Source organism: Helianthus annuus, chromosome 15 (assembly GCF_002127325.2).
Source record: "Helianthus annuus cultivar XRQ/B chromosome 15, HanXRQr2.0-SUNRISE, whole genome shotgun sequence".
Classification (NCBI taxonomy): domain Eukaryota; kingdom Viridiplantae; phylum Streptophyta; class Magnoliopsida; order Asterales; family Asteraceae; genus Helianthus; species Helianthus annuus.
The window spans coordinates 127,457,141-127,475,483 of record NC_035447.2 but is presented as its reverse complement, the minus strand read 5'-3'; the positions used below and the strand labels follow the sequence as shown (position 1 = coordinate 127,475,483).

The window sequence follows — 18,343 nt, the reverse complement described above, 5'->3', positions numbered from 1 at the left end:
TTGGCCGATTTGTCTCATAAGTTGCCCCGGGGTATGGTTCAAAATGTTATTGTTAAAATTGATGAGTTTTACTACCCGGTGGACTTTTTGGTTTTGGACTACTCATCGGCGGACCCTAAACAACAACAGAACATAATTTTGGGTCGGCCATTTTTAAGCACCGCACATGCTATTATCGACTGTAGATTTGGTACGGTTGATATGGCATTCGGAAATCGAAAAATGCGTTTGAATGTTTTCACTAACAATTCTAATGCTAATGGTGTTGATGAGTGTTTTATGGCAGACATAGTAGATGGATGCAACCCGCATGAGTATGAGGAGGATGGTTTGGATATTTGCCTGTGTGATTTTTCTGAACAGGTACATGCTTATGCACTACGGGTTGAAGAGGAGGCACAAGATGTGATGGCGATGAAAGAAGGTAGACCACCATGGACTCATCAATTCGAGGGTCTACCGGTGGAAATCGATTCGGGTACAAAACCATCATTGGAGGAACCACCAAAGTTAGAGCTTAAGGACTTGCCGGGCCACTTGAAGTATGTATTTTTAGGGGATAATGACACTTTGCCGGTCATTATTGCCTCTAATTTGGAAGTGGCACAAGAGCAAGCCTTGATGGAGGTGTTAAAAGCGAACAAGGGTGCTATTGGATGGACGATTGCCGATCTTAAAGGAATTAGTCCATCCATCGTCATGCACAAGATTATCACAACCGAAGATGCCAAACCAACACGAGAAGCTCAAAGGCGGTTGAACCCGAACCTAAGGGAGGTAGTAAAAAAAGAGGTAATTAAATGGTTGGATGCGGGAATCATCTATCCGATTTCGGATAGTGCTTGGGTGAGTCCCACCCAAGTGGTGCCTAAGAAGGCCGGCATTCAAGTAGTCAAGGACGAAAGTGGTGAACAAATTGCCACCCGACCGGTTACCGGATGGCGGGTGTGTATTGACTACAGAAAACTGAATGCCGCCACTTCTAAGGACCATTTCCCGCTACCTTTTATTGACCAAATTATTGAAAAATTGTCGGGTCAAAAATATTATTGCTTCTTAGATGGGTATTCGGGTTATAATCAAATTGCTATACACCCGGATGACCAACACAAGACCACCTTCACATGCCCATATGGCACCTTTGCCTTTAGGCGAATGCCGTTTGGGTTGTGTAATGCTCCGGCAACTTTTCAACGATGTATGATGAGTATTTTCTCGGACATGGTTGGAGAGTCGCTCGAAGTGTTCATGGATGATTTTTCCATTTTTGGCACCACTTTTGATGCTTGTCTCAACGAATTGCAAAAAGTTTTAAAAAGGTGCGTTGAGAAAAATTTGGTGCTAAGTTGGGAGAAAAGTCACTTCATGGTGCAAGAGGGCATTGTGTTGGGACATGTGATTTCGGAAAGGGGGATGGAGGTGGATAAGGCAAAGATACGGGTAATTTCATCATTGCCACCTCCTAAAAATGTTAAGGGTGTACGGTCATTTTTAGGACATGCGGGTTTTTATCGACGTTTCATCAAGGGTTTTAGTGTTATTACCAAACCCTTATGTAATTTGTTATTAAAAGATGTCCCGTTTGACTTTACTAATGAATGTATGCAAGCGTTTACTGTTTTGAAGGAACATTTGGTCAAGGCGCCCATTTTGCAACCACCTGACTGGTCAAAGCCATTCGAGATAATGTGTGATGCCAGCGATACCACTATTGGTGCAGTTTTGGGTCAACGGGTTGACAAGAAGCCGGTGGTTATCTATTATGCAAGCAAAACTTTATCCGAAGCGCAACTTAACTACACCACAACCGAGAAGGAGTTACTAGCGGTGGTGTACGCTTTGGATAAGTTTCGCTCGTATATTTGGGGAAGCAAGGTAGTAGTTTATTCCGATCATAGTGCGGTGCGGTATTTAATGGAGAAAAAGGATGCGAAGCCGCGTTTGATTCGGTGGGTTTTATTGTTGCAAGAATTTGATCTAGAGATCCGAGACAAGAAGGGATGTGAGAATGTTGTCGCGGATCATTTGTCCCGAATCCCGTTGGAAGGTGTAGATGATGCAAGTGAAATCAATGAACGGTTCCCCGATGAACAATTGTTGGCCGTTTCTACTTATGTGGCCCCTTGGTATGCTCATTATGTTAACTATTTGGCCAAGGGTGCGATTCCAAATCATTGGACTAAGAAGAGACGACAACAGTTTTCTAGTCAAGTGAAGCAATATATATGGGACGAACCCGACTTGTTCAAAATCGGGGCTGATCAAGTGATAAGAAGATGTGTTCCCGAAACTGAAGTTTTAGAGATATTGACCCATGCTCATTCATCCGCATGTGGGGGCCATTTTAGTGGGAATAAAACAGGCTATCGGGTGTTATCGAGTGGGTTTTATTGGCCCACGATTTTCAAGGATGCTCGTGAGTATGCCCGAAATTGCATCAATTGTCAAAGAATGGGAAGCATTTCGAAACGTGATGAAATGCCGTTGCAACCAATTTTGGTAGTGGAGGTATTTGATGTTTGGGGAATAGACTTCATGGGTCCTTTCCCAAACTCAAATGGGTTTTTATACATATTGGTTGCGGTTGATTATGTGTCGAAATGGATTGAAGCTATTGCCACAAGGACCAACGATCATTCCGTTGTATGTAAGTTTGTGCAATCCAACATTTTTTCTCGTTTCGGTGTACCTCGGGTGATAATAAGTGATGGTGGTTCACATTTCAAAAATTTCAATTTTGGAAAGTTGTTGAAGAGATATAGTGTGAATCATCGTGTGGCTACACCGTACCACCCACAAACGAGTGGTCAAGTGGAGGTATCTAACCGGCAAATCAAAGAAATTCTAATGAAAACGGTTAGAACGGATAGGAAAGATTGGTCAAGCAAGCTTGATGATGCATTGTGGGCATATCGCACGGCTTTCAAAACCCCACTTGATACCACTCCGTATCGAATGGTTTACGGGAAAGGATGTCATTTGCCTATGGAGTTGGCACATAGGGCATATTGGGCAATTAAAACAGTGAATGCGGACTATGATGAAGCGGGTCGGGCGAGGAAGCTTCAACTGAATGAAATTGAAGAGATAAGGGACCAAGCGTATGAGTGTGCATCCGCATACAAAGACAAACTGAAAAAGGTTCATGATGCGAAGATAAAGAAGAAGAACTTTGAAGTGGGTCAAAAAGTGTGGTTATACAATTCAAGGTTGAAAATGTTCGCGGGGAAACTCAAGAGCAAGTGGATGGGCCCTTATGTTGTCCGACGAGTGGGAAGGTTCGGAGATGTTGACATTCAAGACGAGCGAACATTGAAACAACAAACGGTGAACGGTCACCGGTTAAAGCCGTATTTGGATGGCAATGACATCAACAACTTGGAGCTTGACAAAGCGGGCTACATCCTACGCCCGGTTGAGGAGGAACAATCGTAAGAGGCCCAGGTTTGGTGATAGTGTACATAGTAGTTTTGTTTTGTTTTGTTTGTATAGTTGCATAATTGCCATAGTTCCTCGAAGTCCGTGTTCGAAACAAGTGTGGGGAAGTTCGGGTCGCGAATTGTTCTTACATCGTGTTGAGGACAACACGGGATTTTTGAGGGGGTGGGGTGATTTTCCAAGTTTTTGAAATAATAAAAAAAAAAAAAAAAAAAATAAAAAACATAAAAAAATCGAAAAATTTTAAAAATCTAAAAAATTAGTCACATAAACTTCAAAGTTTTGCCAAAGTGGAGATGCCCAGTGTCCACCGTAAATTACGGTGGAGCCGTAATTTACGGTGGTGATTAAAAAGTTTTGGAGTTTTATGGTGTAAACCTCCTGTTTTACGGTGAAAATTGAAGCCCAGAGTTTACCGTAAATTACGGTAATGCCGTAATTTACGGTGGTGAAAAAATTGGGTGAGGTTTACGGTGTAAATAGCCTGAATTACGGTGTATTTTTGACATCCAGGTCTCACCGTAATTTACGGTGAGACCGTAAATTACGGTACGCAGCAAATTGGTCTCCGTCGGTTCAGTTCCGTGTATATATAAAAAAAAAAAAAAAAAAAAAAAAAACCGAAAATAAACAAGCTTGTCACGTGATTAAACCCCAACCACTCATTCATTCTTCACTTTTCCACCTCTTCTTCTCCAAAGAACCCACAAACTCCATAGTTCTTCTTCCACTTTCTTCTCTTCATCAAATCTTCAATACTCGCCCAAATCAAGTGGGGTTTTGGTCTAAATCGACTAATTTTTCACAAGCTTCGTGATTGTGAGGAGGAATTCCAGAGAAAACGCGGTTTTGGGGTCGAAGTTTGAAACCCTAGGTTGAGATAATTTGGGGGTTTTGGGATTTTTAGTTTCACAAGCATCCTCTCATCTTGAAACAAGGTATGAACACTTATTTTACTCTATTATGGAGATGCATTGTGAAAAACAAGGTGATTTAGTTTATATGTTCTTGCCCACTTGCTTGTTGCTAGGATATGAGTATGGAATTGTTATTGAACATGGTTGACGGTTGTAGATGTAGGAATTATGGTTAAAGTAGTGAACTTTTGGGATGTTCTACATTGTAGAGACACCATGCCCAATTTTTGAAAAATCCTTGATACATTTTGGGTTCACTAACATCTACAACCATAGCAACAAGCAAGTGTGGGGATGATTTGTGAAGAGAATGTTAATTTTTGTGTTATTTTGTTGTTTCTTCATGTGTGTAGGAATGGCAAAGACAAAGGAAAAGCCGGGTTCAAGTTCATCCTCGTCAAGAGGCAAAGGCAAGGAGAAGGAGCAGCCATCGAAGAAGAGGCAATATCTTGGTAGGGTTAGTGAAAGCGAAAGCGAGGAAGAAGAAGAGATGCAGTTAGACCCAAGAGATAAACCGGTATGGAATTCGGGGTCATTGGATGACCAACCCGAAATTTGGCAGCCAACTTTGTATAACGATTGCATGAACAAGTTAAAGAATAAAGCGGCCGCATTCATCTGTGAAAGAGATGTTGATGAGCCTCAGTTGGGCCAGTTCGGGGTGTATGACAAGTTCCGTGCTTTGGGTTGGGAAGGAGCACTCAAGTGTTGGGATAAGGATAAGAGCAATTTGTTTTTGACTGAGATTCAGGAGTGGATGGCAACGCTTAAATGTCACAACTTCCACAGGCCATCACAAATGAAGTTGGTTGGGACGGTACATGGGGTACCAGTTGAAATGTCATTCGATACGTTGAAGAAGTTGGGAAAATATGATAGCCTTCCAACTAGGGAGTACATGATTCCCACGCTTGATGATTTATTGCTCAAACCTGAGAAGCACGTGACATGGAACAGTATGTTGGCTGATTTGTTTTTGCCCGGTAGGTATGGTGGCGTGTTATACCGAAAAAAATCTGAAAATAGAAGCCAAGCTCTTGCATACGATCTGTTTACTTAATGTCATCCCAAGGAGAGGGGATAAAGAACAGGTGAGGTTTCCAGAGATACCTGTTCTGTACTCATTGATGCACGGGTCCCCACGGTTTCCAATCCGCTACCTGATCATGCACCATTTGTGGATATGCCGGAACAAATACGGGAGAGACATTGTCCCGTACTGCCGCATCATAACGGGCTTAATGAAACAGCAGAAGGCACTCACATCTGAAGACCGCGGTTTAACGAAAAGGCACTTGCCTTTTACTTTGGATAGGTTGGGAAACGTTTGGACGTACACTTCGTCTGAACGTTATCACAAGCTGAAATCGGAGGGTCAACGGTGGAGGGCGTTGAAATTAGGTGCAAGGGAGTTGTTACCGGGAGAACCGGATGAACCTGAAAGCGATGAAGAGTTAATTCCGAGTGGGGATGATGATTACGCAGACGAGCCAACGGGTGGTGCAAATGTTGGTTTTGGGGCTTTTCATGGTGGTCATGGTGGCACATTTTACGACTATGCGCAGCAACCATATGAGCCGGGGTGGGCTTATAGTGGTTCAATGCAGGAGGTGATCGAGAGCCAACGCCCGCCGGCGGCCATCTTTGATACTTGGTCGGGTTCGGAGAGGTCGTTATTTGATCAAGGCACGCGGAATAGCGCTAGTATTGAGCGGGCACTTAAACATAGCTTCGACCGCAATGAATCATGGCACCGGACCCACGCATATTCGCAGGAGGTGGAAATGAATAACCGATATCACGATGATCAGATGAGGCGGATGCATGCGGATTGGCATGCCGGAAGGCCGGTGGTTGAGGATCCACAACATGTGGATTATGCCTCATTGCCACCGTATGATGGCAGCGTTTCGTATCCGACTCCACAACTCCACCATTCTCAGTGGCTTGATCCAAGACGGCAAGAGGGACCACAACAACAAGAGGGAAGCAGTAGCGGCTCGTTCGGGTTTGGAGAATGGAGCGATATGATGTCGTCTATCTTTGGGCCCCCAGGACCGGGTTATTATTGATCAGGTGGTATTTTCTCTCTTGTATAGTTTGTATATATTTGTTGGTTTATGTTGATTATGGTGGGAGGATGGGTGGTGATTGATCATATGATTGATTGTTGGGTTTGGTTGGTTGGTGGTGTTGTGTTCAAAAATGAAAAAACATAAAAAAAAATATAAAAAGAAAAAAAATACAAAAAGAAATTTGGGGTTTGAGATAAAAGCTTTTTGCGGATGTTGATTGAGGATGTGATCAAATCCTCCCAAAGCCATACATTGGGGACAATGTATCCCAAGTGTGGGGATGGGGGGAATTTTTCGAAGATTTTTGAAAAATTTTAAGCCGAGCAAAACAATATGAAATCTTGTCGCCCTAATTTATCCCCAAGTCAATGCACCGGCAACCCTTATTACCCTTTTCATTCTTGGTGAGAGTTGTAGCCACACATGTATATAAATAATCTTTAATGAGAGTGGCTACGGGTGGGGGTGCGTTAGAACTTGTGCTTGAATGCAATTTGAATCCTTGTTAGACATGAATGTAGAAAGGATAAGGGCATTAGGTAGCCTCGTCGGTTGTGTGAGTGAGTGTGGGATTTGGGGGGTTGGACCTCATAAATTATATATATGAGCATGGTAGTGAGAGGGGTGGGGGTTTGGTCATTTAGTTGCCCAATTTTGTGCCTAAAGCCTATCATTTGTTTCCCCTAGCTACTTACTTGAAAATGTACCCAAATTTGACCCGGTCTTATAGCATTAGTGATATAATTAGTAGTTTATGAGTTTGAAATAGTTATGGTTAATGTATTATGATTGAAAAAAAAAAAAAAAAAAAAAAAAAAAAAAAACAATGAAAAAAAAAATGAGAAAGAAAAGAAAAAGAAAAAAAAAAGAAGGTTTCATTGTCTTGTATATAGTAGTATGTCTTTGTTAGTTGTTTTGGTAGTTGTAATAAAAAGACCGGGTTGAATTTTCGCTACTCATATATATTCCATTTCCTACCCATACACCTAGCCACGTTACAACCTTTAAGCCCCTTTGATTTGCATTCATGTTTGACCCGTTATAGGAGTATAGTTGATTCAGGTACAAGCTTATGATTGCGCAACCACCCGTTTGCCTAGTGTGTGTCTAGCTTATCTTTGCTAGTTTCCACTTGTAGCCGAGAGGAGAGAAATTGTGAGGGGTGTATTGCTTGGGGCATTAAAAAGGGGGTTGGTAAAGAAATTGCATGATTTGTTTGGCTGATTTGATCACTTGTCTTGAAACTATATTGATGAGTTGCTTGGGACAAGCAACGGGTAAGTGTGGGGATGTGACGGGTGGTCCTTTGGACAACCCTTAAGTGTGATAAAACATGAAATAATCCTCCATTTAGCCGTGTAATTATCTTGAATTAGATAACTACGATGCTTATGTTTCAGGTACAAATTAGGAGATAAGCGATGGATAAAAAGGCAGCTTATGGATGCTTTGGTGAAAACGGGTCGAGAGAAGAACACAAGACAAAACAAAGAAGTGAAGGCTGCTTGGTACCGTAAATTACGGTATCACCGTAATTTACGGTGACCCATTTTCTCAATTCTGTTGCACCGTAAATCAGACTCATCTCACCGTAACACTTTGATGGCCACCGTAAATTACGGTGGAGCCGTAATTTACGGTGGAACCTGAACGTGAAATGTGTAACTGCCACAATATAGTCGTTTTTGGGGTGTCTTTTGGTATTATCTCATCATTGACGGTTCTTGGAGACTTTGGGAGCGAATTTGGAGTACTTGCTTGGTTTGTGAACATTTCTAAACATTCGGTTTGTGTTTTTAATCTTTATGAACATTAGATTGAGGTTGATGATGATTCACCGAGCCATGTCCGGCTAAACTCTTCGGTGATCATCCTAGGTGAATGTTTCTAAGACTTTTGTGTGTTAAATTTCTGCATTTCTAGAATGATATCTTGCGTTGCTTGAATGTCATGGTGTATGTTTGATTGATTGTAGCGTGTTAATCCATATTACAATTTCTAGTCTCGATCGTACGTTCTTGGTGCCGTTGGCAACCGAGATATCACGGGAAGGGTTAGGGTTGGTTATTGGTTAATAGGTCATCGGGAAACAACCTCGCATTATCTAATCCGAGTACTTTGTTCCCTTTTATCACTTCAATCACACATACACGAGTTATGTCTATGTAACTCTTTCTAGTGAAATTGCACACAACTGTTCGAAGAAACTGAATCCTAGGGTGATCACTGTTCTCTCCTAATTGTTTACAACCTACTTTGATTTGAATTAGTTCTTAATTTAGTTTTCCAAAACAACAATCCACAATCTTGAATTTTAATTTTCTGCAAGTTAGCTTAATTTTAGTATAAATACAAAGCTACACAATCAACACATTTTCCACATACTCCCTGAGTTCGATACCCTACTACCGCTAACTACAGTTGTTTAGGGATTAAATTTGCGTGACCCACGACATCACGTCAATTTCAACAGCAGCGACTATCAATTTTATTGTTTCATCAGCTTGCTGAGGGTGAAGCTATGTTTCAAGCTTTTGCAGAAAGCATTATCCGGGGACTAGGTCAGAACTTCCATTCAGCAGAAGTCCCGGGATAATACCCCAGATATCACTGAGCATAAAGACCTAGTATCTCAGAATAAGGGACCTTTCAAACAAGATTTCAGGGGTTACCTATATATCCAAGAAGTTGTTAACCCACAGAACAAACAAGTTTGAAATTTTTATGTTTATATCTCGTCACAATTTACTAAGTGTGTAAAAACCTACTGGCATATCCTCAGTGAGATTGTTTATCACATTTTATCTTTTCAAAACTTTAGCATGTTATGACAGTCCACTGATGTATTATCATTTCCTCCTTTCTCAACAAAACTCATTTTTGATTTTAACATGTTTTTGTCTTTTTCAAATTTTCTAATGTTTTTGGATTTTCTGAAAATTTTCTACTCCCCCTAAAATGCAAACACATTAACGGAAATTTGAAAACAAACTAAGCTCTTAACCCACTTGAAAAAAATAAAAACAAACTATACAGAAACTTGACAACTGACATCGAATTGCATCAATTCGCCATCCACTAAGGCATAAACAATTCGAACTCCCCCTTTCAACAAACCATTTTCTCATTTAGATTTCAAAACACTTAAGTTTGTTTTAATCAAAATGATTTTTCCAGAAAATGAGTTTGTTTTTACGACTTGTAAGTTTACCAGTTGTTAAGTATGGGGATATGGTTCATCATCTTGTTATCAATCTCATATGTAGTAAATCAAGTACAACTTAATGTCCCTGATTTACCATTTGTAGTTCAGCAACCTCTGTACCACTTATAAAAATACACACAATACTAGTTGTAGGAATATTACGTCTACATAAACCATTTTACCAAATGTAAGCTCAAAATGCCGATTCCTGCTTCACACTTACCAACTGGAAGCTCCGGCGTAGTCATTCAACCTGTAACATTTGAACACTATCAATCATTTTCATACAAACTCATTAAACATGAATGATGCCGATTCCTGATCCACGATATAAACTTGGGATCTCCGGCATAGTCCTAAGACTTCAAGGGAAACAAACTTCCATCCAAGTCTTTTCAGACTTGATGGCTTTCAACTCTTCCACAGTAGGGTTGTATGTTGCCTTTTTAGTTGCATAAAAATCTTTAACCCCCTTTGCTTTCCCATTCAACATTTTCCCAAAAATTTTCTTTACACTTCCATTGAATGTTTTCTCGACATCAAACTTTGTTTTTTCATTATAAAACTGATTCGAGATATCAACCTTCCCAATCTTTTGTTTAACCTCTTCAAATTTCATTGATGGAAACTCATCATCATTCACTGAAATTTTCACCTCACCTTGTGGCTCTTCTGGCTTTGTGGAAGCAGATTCGTCGCCGACTTTCTCATTAGCCCGTTTAACAACCCACACTTGATTGTCTTTTTCTTTCTTTTTATAAAACTTCTTTTTCGAACACTCACCAACCTCATAAATTGAGTTTTCAAAAACTTTAAGTTTTTCAGTGGGTGGTTCAACATTAACAACCTTTTCTTTCAATTTCTGAGAAACTCCCTGTTTTGTTTTGGCGTTTTTCTGACAGTTCCATGCAATGTGACCAACTTCATTGCATCTGTAACAGACTCGAGTTTCTCTTGGATATGACACATCAATTCCATTCTTCTTCTTTTCAGCAAGAAACTCCTGGTTTGACAGTCTCCAAAACGGTTTCTTCTGTTCCTCCTCAGCACTTCCACCTGAAACAAATTTTGTTTTTGTTTTAGAATTTTTCACATTTTTATGATTTTCTGGTGGAATAAAACCAAGTGCTTTCTTTTTGTAGCTACGATTTTGGTTTGGTTTCTTTTGAGAACCCGAACCAGAATTGTAACCCTTTTTCTTGTTTAGACATTGTTGAACTCTTGAAGTGTACTTTTTAGGTTTTCCAGTAAGATTTAAATCTTTTATTTCAGAAATATTAATTTCTGTCATTTTGAAAACCTTTTTGATCATATCAAAACGAACACTTCTTATTGGAAACTCTTTGTCAGAGTATAATTTGTCCAAATCATTTAAAGTGTATGCGACTTCAAATGTTTCATCATCCAAATTTGCTTTTGATAACAAAAATTCTTTACTATAAAACCGTTTAACCGACGACTTTGGACTGTTGACTGACGAATTTGACCCTCCAGACTCTAACTTTGACTCATCCTCATCAGTATCCAACACCTGATCGACCACCTTTTTGATTAACTCAGACTCATGATCAGTGTCAGACGAGGTGAACGTAACATCAATGTTTTCTGGTAATTCATCAGTTGTGTCGGTTTTTAGCTTTATATTGACTGCTTTTTCAAGTTGCTCCTCGTTTGGTTTTCTAGGTGAATATCCTTCCCAAATCGGAGGCGGACACTTGTTATAACTAACAGTCAGTTTCTTACCACTATCTTTCTTTTTCTTAGGCTTCTCGTCTTGAAAAGCTTCCATACCTGCAACAGTTGGGTAAATTCGGTCAATAAGATAATTAGAACTAGAATAACTTTGTAATAATCGTCTGATCCTCTCATTCTCGATCTTTTCTGTCTCCAACTCTTGCTTCCACTTGGCACTCTCTTCGATGTAGAAGTTTATAGCTTTCTGCTTTGTCATCATGACTGCATTCATCATCGTTAGTGCTTGTTCTCTTTCTGAATTTGTCTTTTGGAGACCAGTTACTGTTTTGTTCAAGACATCATAAGATTCTTTCACATAGTTGAGGTTGAACAGTAACTGCTCCTTCTTCTTCTCATATTCAGCTATTATCTCATCTTTTGCTGCACATTCCTTGCAAGCTTCCAAACACTTCTCGCAAGGCTTTACAACTTCAACAATCTTTTCAACTTCGATTGTCTTCACCATTTCTATCACTTTTTCTTCTTCAATCACCTTTTCTTCTACCTTTACTTGCTCAGTTTCAACCATCTCCTCAGCAACACTTTCAACTTTTTCATTCTGAACAACATCTTTAGATTTCTTTTGTTGTTGTTCTTTAGCAGCTCGTTTCTCCTTCAGTTTCTCCATGCGATCGGCAAAATAGAAATGAAAACTTTCAGGAGATAGATGAGATTTAGCAATATTGATATGTTTCTCTTCCTCATCATCACTGCTACTATCAACTGGTGACTGATCAAACTGTACAGATTTTTCAGAATCAGCATCTGATAAACCAGAATCTGACGGTGTTTGATCAAATACAACTTCTTTTTCTGAAGTAACATCATTCTGTACACTCTCATTCGAACTCTGTGAACTTTCATCAGCACTTTTTGAGCTTTCATTAGATGCAACAGACTGTTCCTCCACACTTTTCACCGTCTCTCCAATAGACTTCATCCAGGTGGCAAACATGTCTGGTTCTCTCACAATCTTAGCGATGAAAGCTTTGTACTCTCCCTTTTCATCAACAAACATATCCCAGCTGAAGCCTTCAGGTAGTCTCTCATCTTCTTGATCGACTAAACATGCTTTGCTTTCAGTTGATATGTAGTTGTTCCAGTTGAAGTCTACCAAACACGCTCTCTTAGAATCCTCAATGTTTCTACCATGAGCCGTCTGTGAATCTTGCTGTTGACCAACCTGTTGATAAATGGCTTTCCGGTAGTAATCATCTTTTCCAAACGGATTCTGAGCACCACTAGCTTCCCTGTTCTTGCACTCTCGCTTGAAATGGCCTTTCTCCCTGCATCAAAAACAAGTAACTTTAGATTTTTCAAAACCTAAAGTAGATACATGAGCATCGAGAAAGTCATTTCTCCCGGTAATAGTCTTGAACTTTTCAGCACGCCTAAGAACACTAGCAAGACACCATTTGATATCCATTAGTTCCATCTCTTCGGCGTCTATTTGATCGTAATCCTCCTTTGTGAGCATAGGATTCCCGATCCGACCAGCAACAAGACCCTCATAAGATAGTAACACGGAACCAAGTAAAGCCATGTGGTCTTTTGCAGTTTCCTTAGAAAAACTTTGACCTTCTGGAAGATTTAGAGCGATGTTGCACTGAATCACGTAACCATTTCCTGTCTTTGTGCCTTGAGACTGAAATCTTGTATTTGACTCTATAGGATTGACACTTGGAAATGATGAGAATCCACTGCTGCTTTTGTTAGAACTCTGATCAACCTTTTCTGTAGAATCCCCAGCACTAAACGCAGTCTGGATTTTCGGACTTCTCTCAGCTTCTGGAACCGGAATACTACCTTTATAGTACATCTTTACGTCCTGTTGACCACTAGGACTGTTCATCCTGGCGATCTTCTGTTGTTCCAAATCCTGGCTCTCGATCTTTTCAATGAACTGAGAGATAGTTAACCCATCATAAACACCCGTATTCTTCAGAATCATCAAATACGTTCCCCATTCTTTCTGCGGCAACGCATCGGCAAGCTTGTCCACCCACTCCTCGCGATCTTTAGTATTACTCAACACCGACATTGATCGCACTAGGTGGCAGTAGCGTTCTATCAGCTTCTTTGTATCCTCTCCCGGTAAGCTACTGAACAAATCAAACTCTTTCTTTAGCAGCGCCTTCTTGCTTTTAATCATATTCTCACTACCCTCAAATTTGACTTTAAGTGCATCCCAGATCGACTTTGCAGTTTTGTCGTGCTGAAGCAGAATGAAAATATCTTCTTTAATCGCTTGTTGCAATAAACTGATCATCATCTTTTCGGCTTTGTACATGACCCGTTCCTGATCCGTAAATTCTGATAACTCTTTAAGAACCTGTAAATCTGTTCGAGGTAACACATATTTCTTCATAATGCATTCCCATGATCTAAGATGGTTTGCCTGAACCCAGTTCTCGAATCTATCTTTCCACCCGTAGTATTCTTCAATACTCATCAGTTTTGGGGGCTTTTGGGTGGTTCCCGTCTCGTTTTCTAAACTCATGGCTTGAGCAATAGCAGCTAGACCAGACGGTGTTGCAAATGCATTGTAGAACTCAGTATCCATGATGACTTAACGTGTTTTTCTAAAACAGTGACAAATAAGCGAAATCAGGTGTTTATGCACAATGAGCGAAATCCCAGAAGTCCTTAAAAGCGAAATTAGGGTTTTGAATGTCCTTATGAGCGAAATTGGGTGATCACAAAAGCGAAATCACTTATATTGTTCACAAGAGCGAAATCCGTATATGCACTTGGAGCGAAATTACTGCTTAATGTGACATTGGAGCGAAACCTGATGTACTCAAAAGCGAAATCTCTCAATTTTGGTGACACAGGAGCGAAATCAGGGTTTTGATTGTTCACAAAAGCGAAGTTAGGTGTACAAATGAGCGAAACCCTTTCTTAATGTCCGTATGAGCGAAATCTAGTCCGTAGGTAATTTGGTCCATTTTTAGTTCGAGTTTCAGTGTGAAACTTTCAGGGATTTGTCTATGTCCAATTACGCACAATCTGTGAAATTTTGAATAAATTTTAACCGGTAAAACTTTCTGAAATGATGAAAGAAGGTGTAGAAGTAAGAAATCTCGATGAATTCCAGCTAATCTCTGCAGAACTCCTCCTCCTGAGCTCTGATACCACTTGTAGGATCGAGGTCTTGACCCGAATGAGTCGATCAGAGGAGTTATACTTCGTTTCAGGTGCAGAATAACAAGAAACGGAGGTAGAAACAGCTAATTCTTCACTTAATCTACTATTTGTATTGATTTGACAACGATTACAGCTCGATCTTCACACCGGCAGCACTTCGGTATGGAATACAAGGCAACAACTACTGATTTCGCTCATAGAACACCTATTTATAGTGTTCTGGTTTCGCTCATACGTACATTACCACATAAGCGAAACCTCATCACTAAGACCATATGAGCGAAACCTCATGTCCCTAAGAGCAAAATCATCACTAAACACAAAACACTCTCCAGTTTTCTCGAAAAATGCGCCCTAATCTATACCATTCAATGTAAGACTCGATCCAAGACGAAGTCGACAGATGTAGTGCACCAACAAAAGTGGTGGAGGCATATCATTATAAAAGAAGATGATCGAGTTTTTTGCCCTATAATGAATCTATTACAGGTTGCTGTAATAATATTGCTAAAATGAAATTGAAATTAAATGGGAAGAGCTTACAAAGTTTCATCGTAAGGAATGGGAGGGATATTAGATTTTGGATTTATATTTAGTTGGGATATTTTCGAATCAAAGATAGATGACCCCATCTTTTTAATCTGGAGTTGGATAAGACGTGTAAAGTGGTGGATAGGGTCTATAGGGAAGAGAGGATGTTCTGAGGTGCATGGCAGTGGCAAAGAGACCCAGAGAGATAAAATGGCTAGAATGGCAGAAGTGTTAGGATTCTTTAGCGGAGGTGCGGTTGTCTAATGGTATGGAAGAATGGAAATGGACGGGAGACGACACCAGAATGTTTTCGGTTAAAGCAGTCAAAAAAGTGATGGAAGTCGATAAAGGAGGCAGAACTGGCATAGATTTTAAGTGGTGCAAGCGGGTGCCGCTAAAATGTTACATTATGGCTTGGAGGGCTAGTTCAGAGAGATTAGCCACCCGAGTGAATTTGAGGAGGAGAAACGTGAACATCCCATCGGTCCTATGCTTGATGTGCGAAGAGCTTGAGAAGACGATAGAGCATTTATTCACGATATGCATCTTCTCAAATAGAGTTTGGTTGAGTTTTAGCTCTTGGTGTAAAATCCCTCTTATGTTCGTCCTTACGGTAAAAGATTTAATGGAAATGCACGATTATTTACAGATGGGAAAGAAAGCGAAGAAGATTATTCATGGTTTAACTTAAATCATTATTTGGTGTATTTGGATAGGGAGAAATCAGGCTATGTTTCAAAATAAAAAAAATATATATAGCCTGCAAAATGTGTTAGGAAAAGTCAAATCTAATGGTTATGTTTGGCTTAAGAATAGGTCTTTCTTTAAAAACATTAGATGAGAGAATTTTTGTAAATCATCTCTATATATGTTTGTAATTTTTGCGTCTTGCATGTGTTAATAAAGTTTAGTTTATTTAAAAAAATAAAAAGCTTTAACTTAGAAACTGGAGTCTGCAAGATGTGTTAGGTGAACTCAAGTAAGAGGTTTGTATATTTTTTGACATCTTGTATGTTTGAGTCAGGGATGTGTTAGACCATGGGGTGTGGGGGTCCCCCCTCCCCCCGGGTCTCGGCTCGTCCCCTTTGTCGCACACCGCCCCCTCCCCCGTCGCGTCGCAATCGTCGGATTTCATCCGTTGGAAGAGGTGTTTGATTGGCTTGGCCACCATAGAAAGATAGATTTAAATTGTTTTTGTTTTAATGTGGGGCACCATTTTCAGATTTAGGACTATCCTCCACACCCTAAGGTAGTCCCTAAAGGGATGGTCCTCCACCCCATGTGATGTGACGGATAGTTCTCAAAGGGAGTACCCAAACCACACCCTATGGTCTTAATAAAGTATATTTTTTAAAAAAATAAAAAACATTAACTTCAGAAAACTCAACTCATCGGAAATGGTTCCACAATTAATGATCTAAATCAACAAACCTAAAAGATGAGCTTTTTGACTTTTTGCCTGTAAGAAGGTCGAACCACGTGTTTAACTAGTAATATTTGTTGAACAAACTTTGTAGTTTAGAGTTTGTATAGATATTTTCTTTCTTTGTTTGTATAGATATTTTCTTTCTTTTGATTTACCTTAATCCTTTATATGTTTCCACAAAAACTTTTTTAGTTTAGAGTTCGTATAGATATTTTCTCTCTTTCGATTTACCTTAATCCTTTTTATGTTTGAACAAAATCATTCACTTAAAAACATAATTGTGTTTTAGAAACTCAAAAGAAGTCCATTCATGATCAAATTAAAGATCCATTAATCAACCCTCCCACTATAAACCTTCCATCCGCCATGACTTATCATGAGACCGACAAGCTTTCATCAACTCGGTATATCTTTTAACATCAAACCCTTCCATTTTCATCATCTTCATCTGCTTTGCACGAAACCTGCTCTGAAAAACCGATTCGAAAGAAGGTTCTCTTGATGTTCTTATGAAATATGCATATCCTATCATGAAATATAGTGATGTCACATAGAAGCATATCGGTTCCATGACATCCCATGATAGTTCCCAAAATGTTAACCTCATGAACGCGGCTGTTTGCAATACCAGGTACCCTAGTCCACCCCAAAGCTCCCGCCGGACCATCTTAGCTGCCTTGTCGTCGATCTCTGACTTCCAATGCTCCATTTCGTTCAATTCCTTCGTTGGAAGATCGTCTCCAGCCATCAACTTGTTGATCGCTTTCACTACCTACGGTAACAAAAGGTCATTAGAGAAATTAAAAGTTAGTATAATGAATGAGTAGAAGTAGAGTAACATTCACTCTTTTAACGAAAAATAAAGAACTTGTTGAATAATAAATCAAATGATGATAACAATGCTAGAACTAATGACCTGTTCAGGCTTCAGGAAAACGATGTTCCCTAGCACGATGACAGAACCGGAATTATCAAGAACTCTGGCTAGATCTACCCCTTGATCGCGATTAGAACATTCATCCACACATATCTGAATGAACTCATCATATGCTACATGACTTTTCTGATTAATTCTCAGCTTCAACTTCAACGCCTCCATTTGCGAAGCTCTAAGGATCTTCTCAGCATCGGTTGTAGTCAATCGTCCCTCAGTCTGGAGTCGGGCTTGGTTTCTGGCAATGTCCATCTCCTTGAGCGTCTCCAATAGCTTCTCACCGCTGGGACGAAGGATCTTAGGCATGGTCATCGTAGAAGACAAGTAAAGTGGCCTCCGGAAGATCGAGTTCACTCTTGGATCAGGCGCTACTGCGTCAAGATTTTGTGGAATCATGGATTGAACTGCAGATGAAGATGAAGATATGCGGCAACTCTTTAATGTTTGATTCGAGAATTTGTTACTGAATATGTTGAATAATTTTTGTGATATATTTTGCTTGAAGGCCATGGATGAAGCACAAGCTCTCCTGCTTAATTTATTCTTTTATGTACATGGAAGTTTTAGACATTGAAGGTTTGTCACTTATTTATAGGTGTAACTAAACTTATTTAATTAGTAAAAGAGGATAAGCTTAATCTCCTATTTTAAAGCAACATTGTATTTATGAAATCAGTTACACAATGTTCAATGGACCCCAACTTTGGGGTTTCTATAGGGCGGAATTTAAAAATTTTTAAAATGATATTTTTAAAAAGAGGTACAAACAAAAAAAATGGAGGTGCATTTAGCCACACCCTTCTAATACATGAGTTTGCAAAATGCTTTTTATTGAGTTTAGGCTCAACCGAGTCAAGTCAGAGCTAAAATGAAACTAAAATCTGAGTCCTTTTTGTTTCGGAAGTGGGATAATCGACAAATATGAAGCGAAACTAA

General features: G+C 39.8%; 2 protein-coding genes across 2 annotated transcripts; one reads left to right on the top strand and one right to left on the bottom strand.

The window, feature by feature from the left end:
* The first annotated feature begins 4,179 nt into the window (after positions 1-4,179).
* On the top strand, positions 4,180-6,427 carry LOC110907041. The gene is made up of 2 exons (XM_022152073.1): positions 4,180-4,376; positions 4,709-6,427. Exon 2 carries the CDS (start codon positions 5,345-5,347, stop codon positions 6,425-6,427), a length of 1,083 nt encoding a protein of 360 aa, XP_022007765.1. The 5' UTR covers positions 4,180-4,376; positions 4,709-5,344.
* Positions 6,428-16,780: 10,353 nt separating this feature from the next.
* On the bottom strand, positions 16,781-17,980 carry LOC110908853 (calcium uniporter protein 2, mitochondrial). Its single transcript, XM_022153850.2, has 2 exons — positions 17,390-17,980; positions 16,781-17,245 (listed from the first exon to the last, which is right to left on the bottom strand). The coding sequence occupies exons 1-2, from the start codon at positions 17,915-17,917 to the stop codon at positions 16,820-16,822; spliced, it is 954 nt and encodes a 317-aa protein (XP_022009542.1). The 5' UTR covers positions 17,918-17,980; the 3' UTR covers positions 16,781-16,819.
* Between the last annotated feature and the right edge of the window lie 363 nt (positions 17,981-18,343).

Bases quoted from the DNA above. Each gene is read 5' to 3' on its own strand.
- LOC110908853 (XM_022153850.2), bottom strand. From the start codon at position 17,917: ATGGCCTTCAAGCAAAATATATCACAAAAATTATTCAACATATTCAGT. The intron at 17,246-17,389 runs GTCATTAGTTCT...TTGTTACCGTAG, and splicing joins TTTTCCTGAAGCCTGAACAG to GTAGTGAAAGCGATCAACAA.
- LOC110907041 (XM_022152073.1), top strand. From the start codon at position 5,345: ATGGTGGCGTGTTATACCGAAAAAAATCTGAAAATAGAAGCCAAGCTC.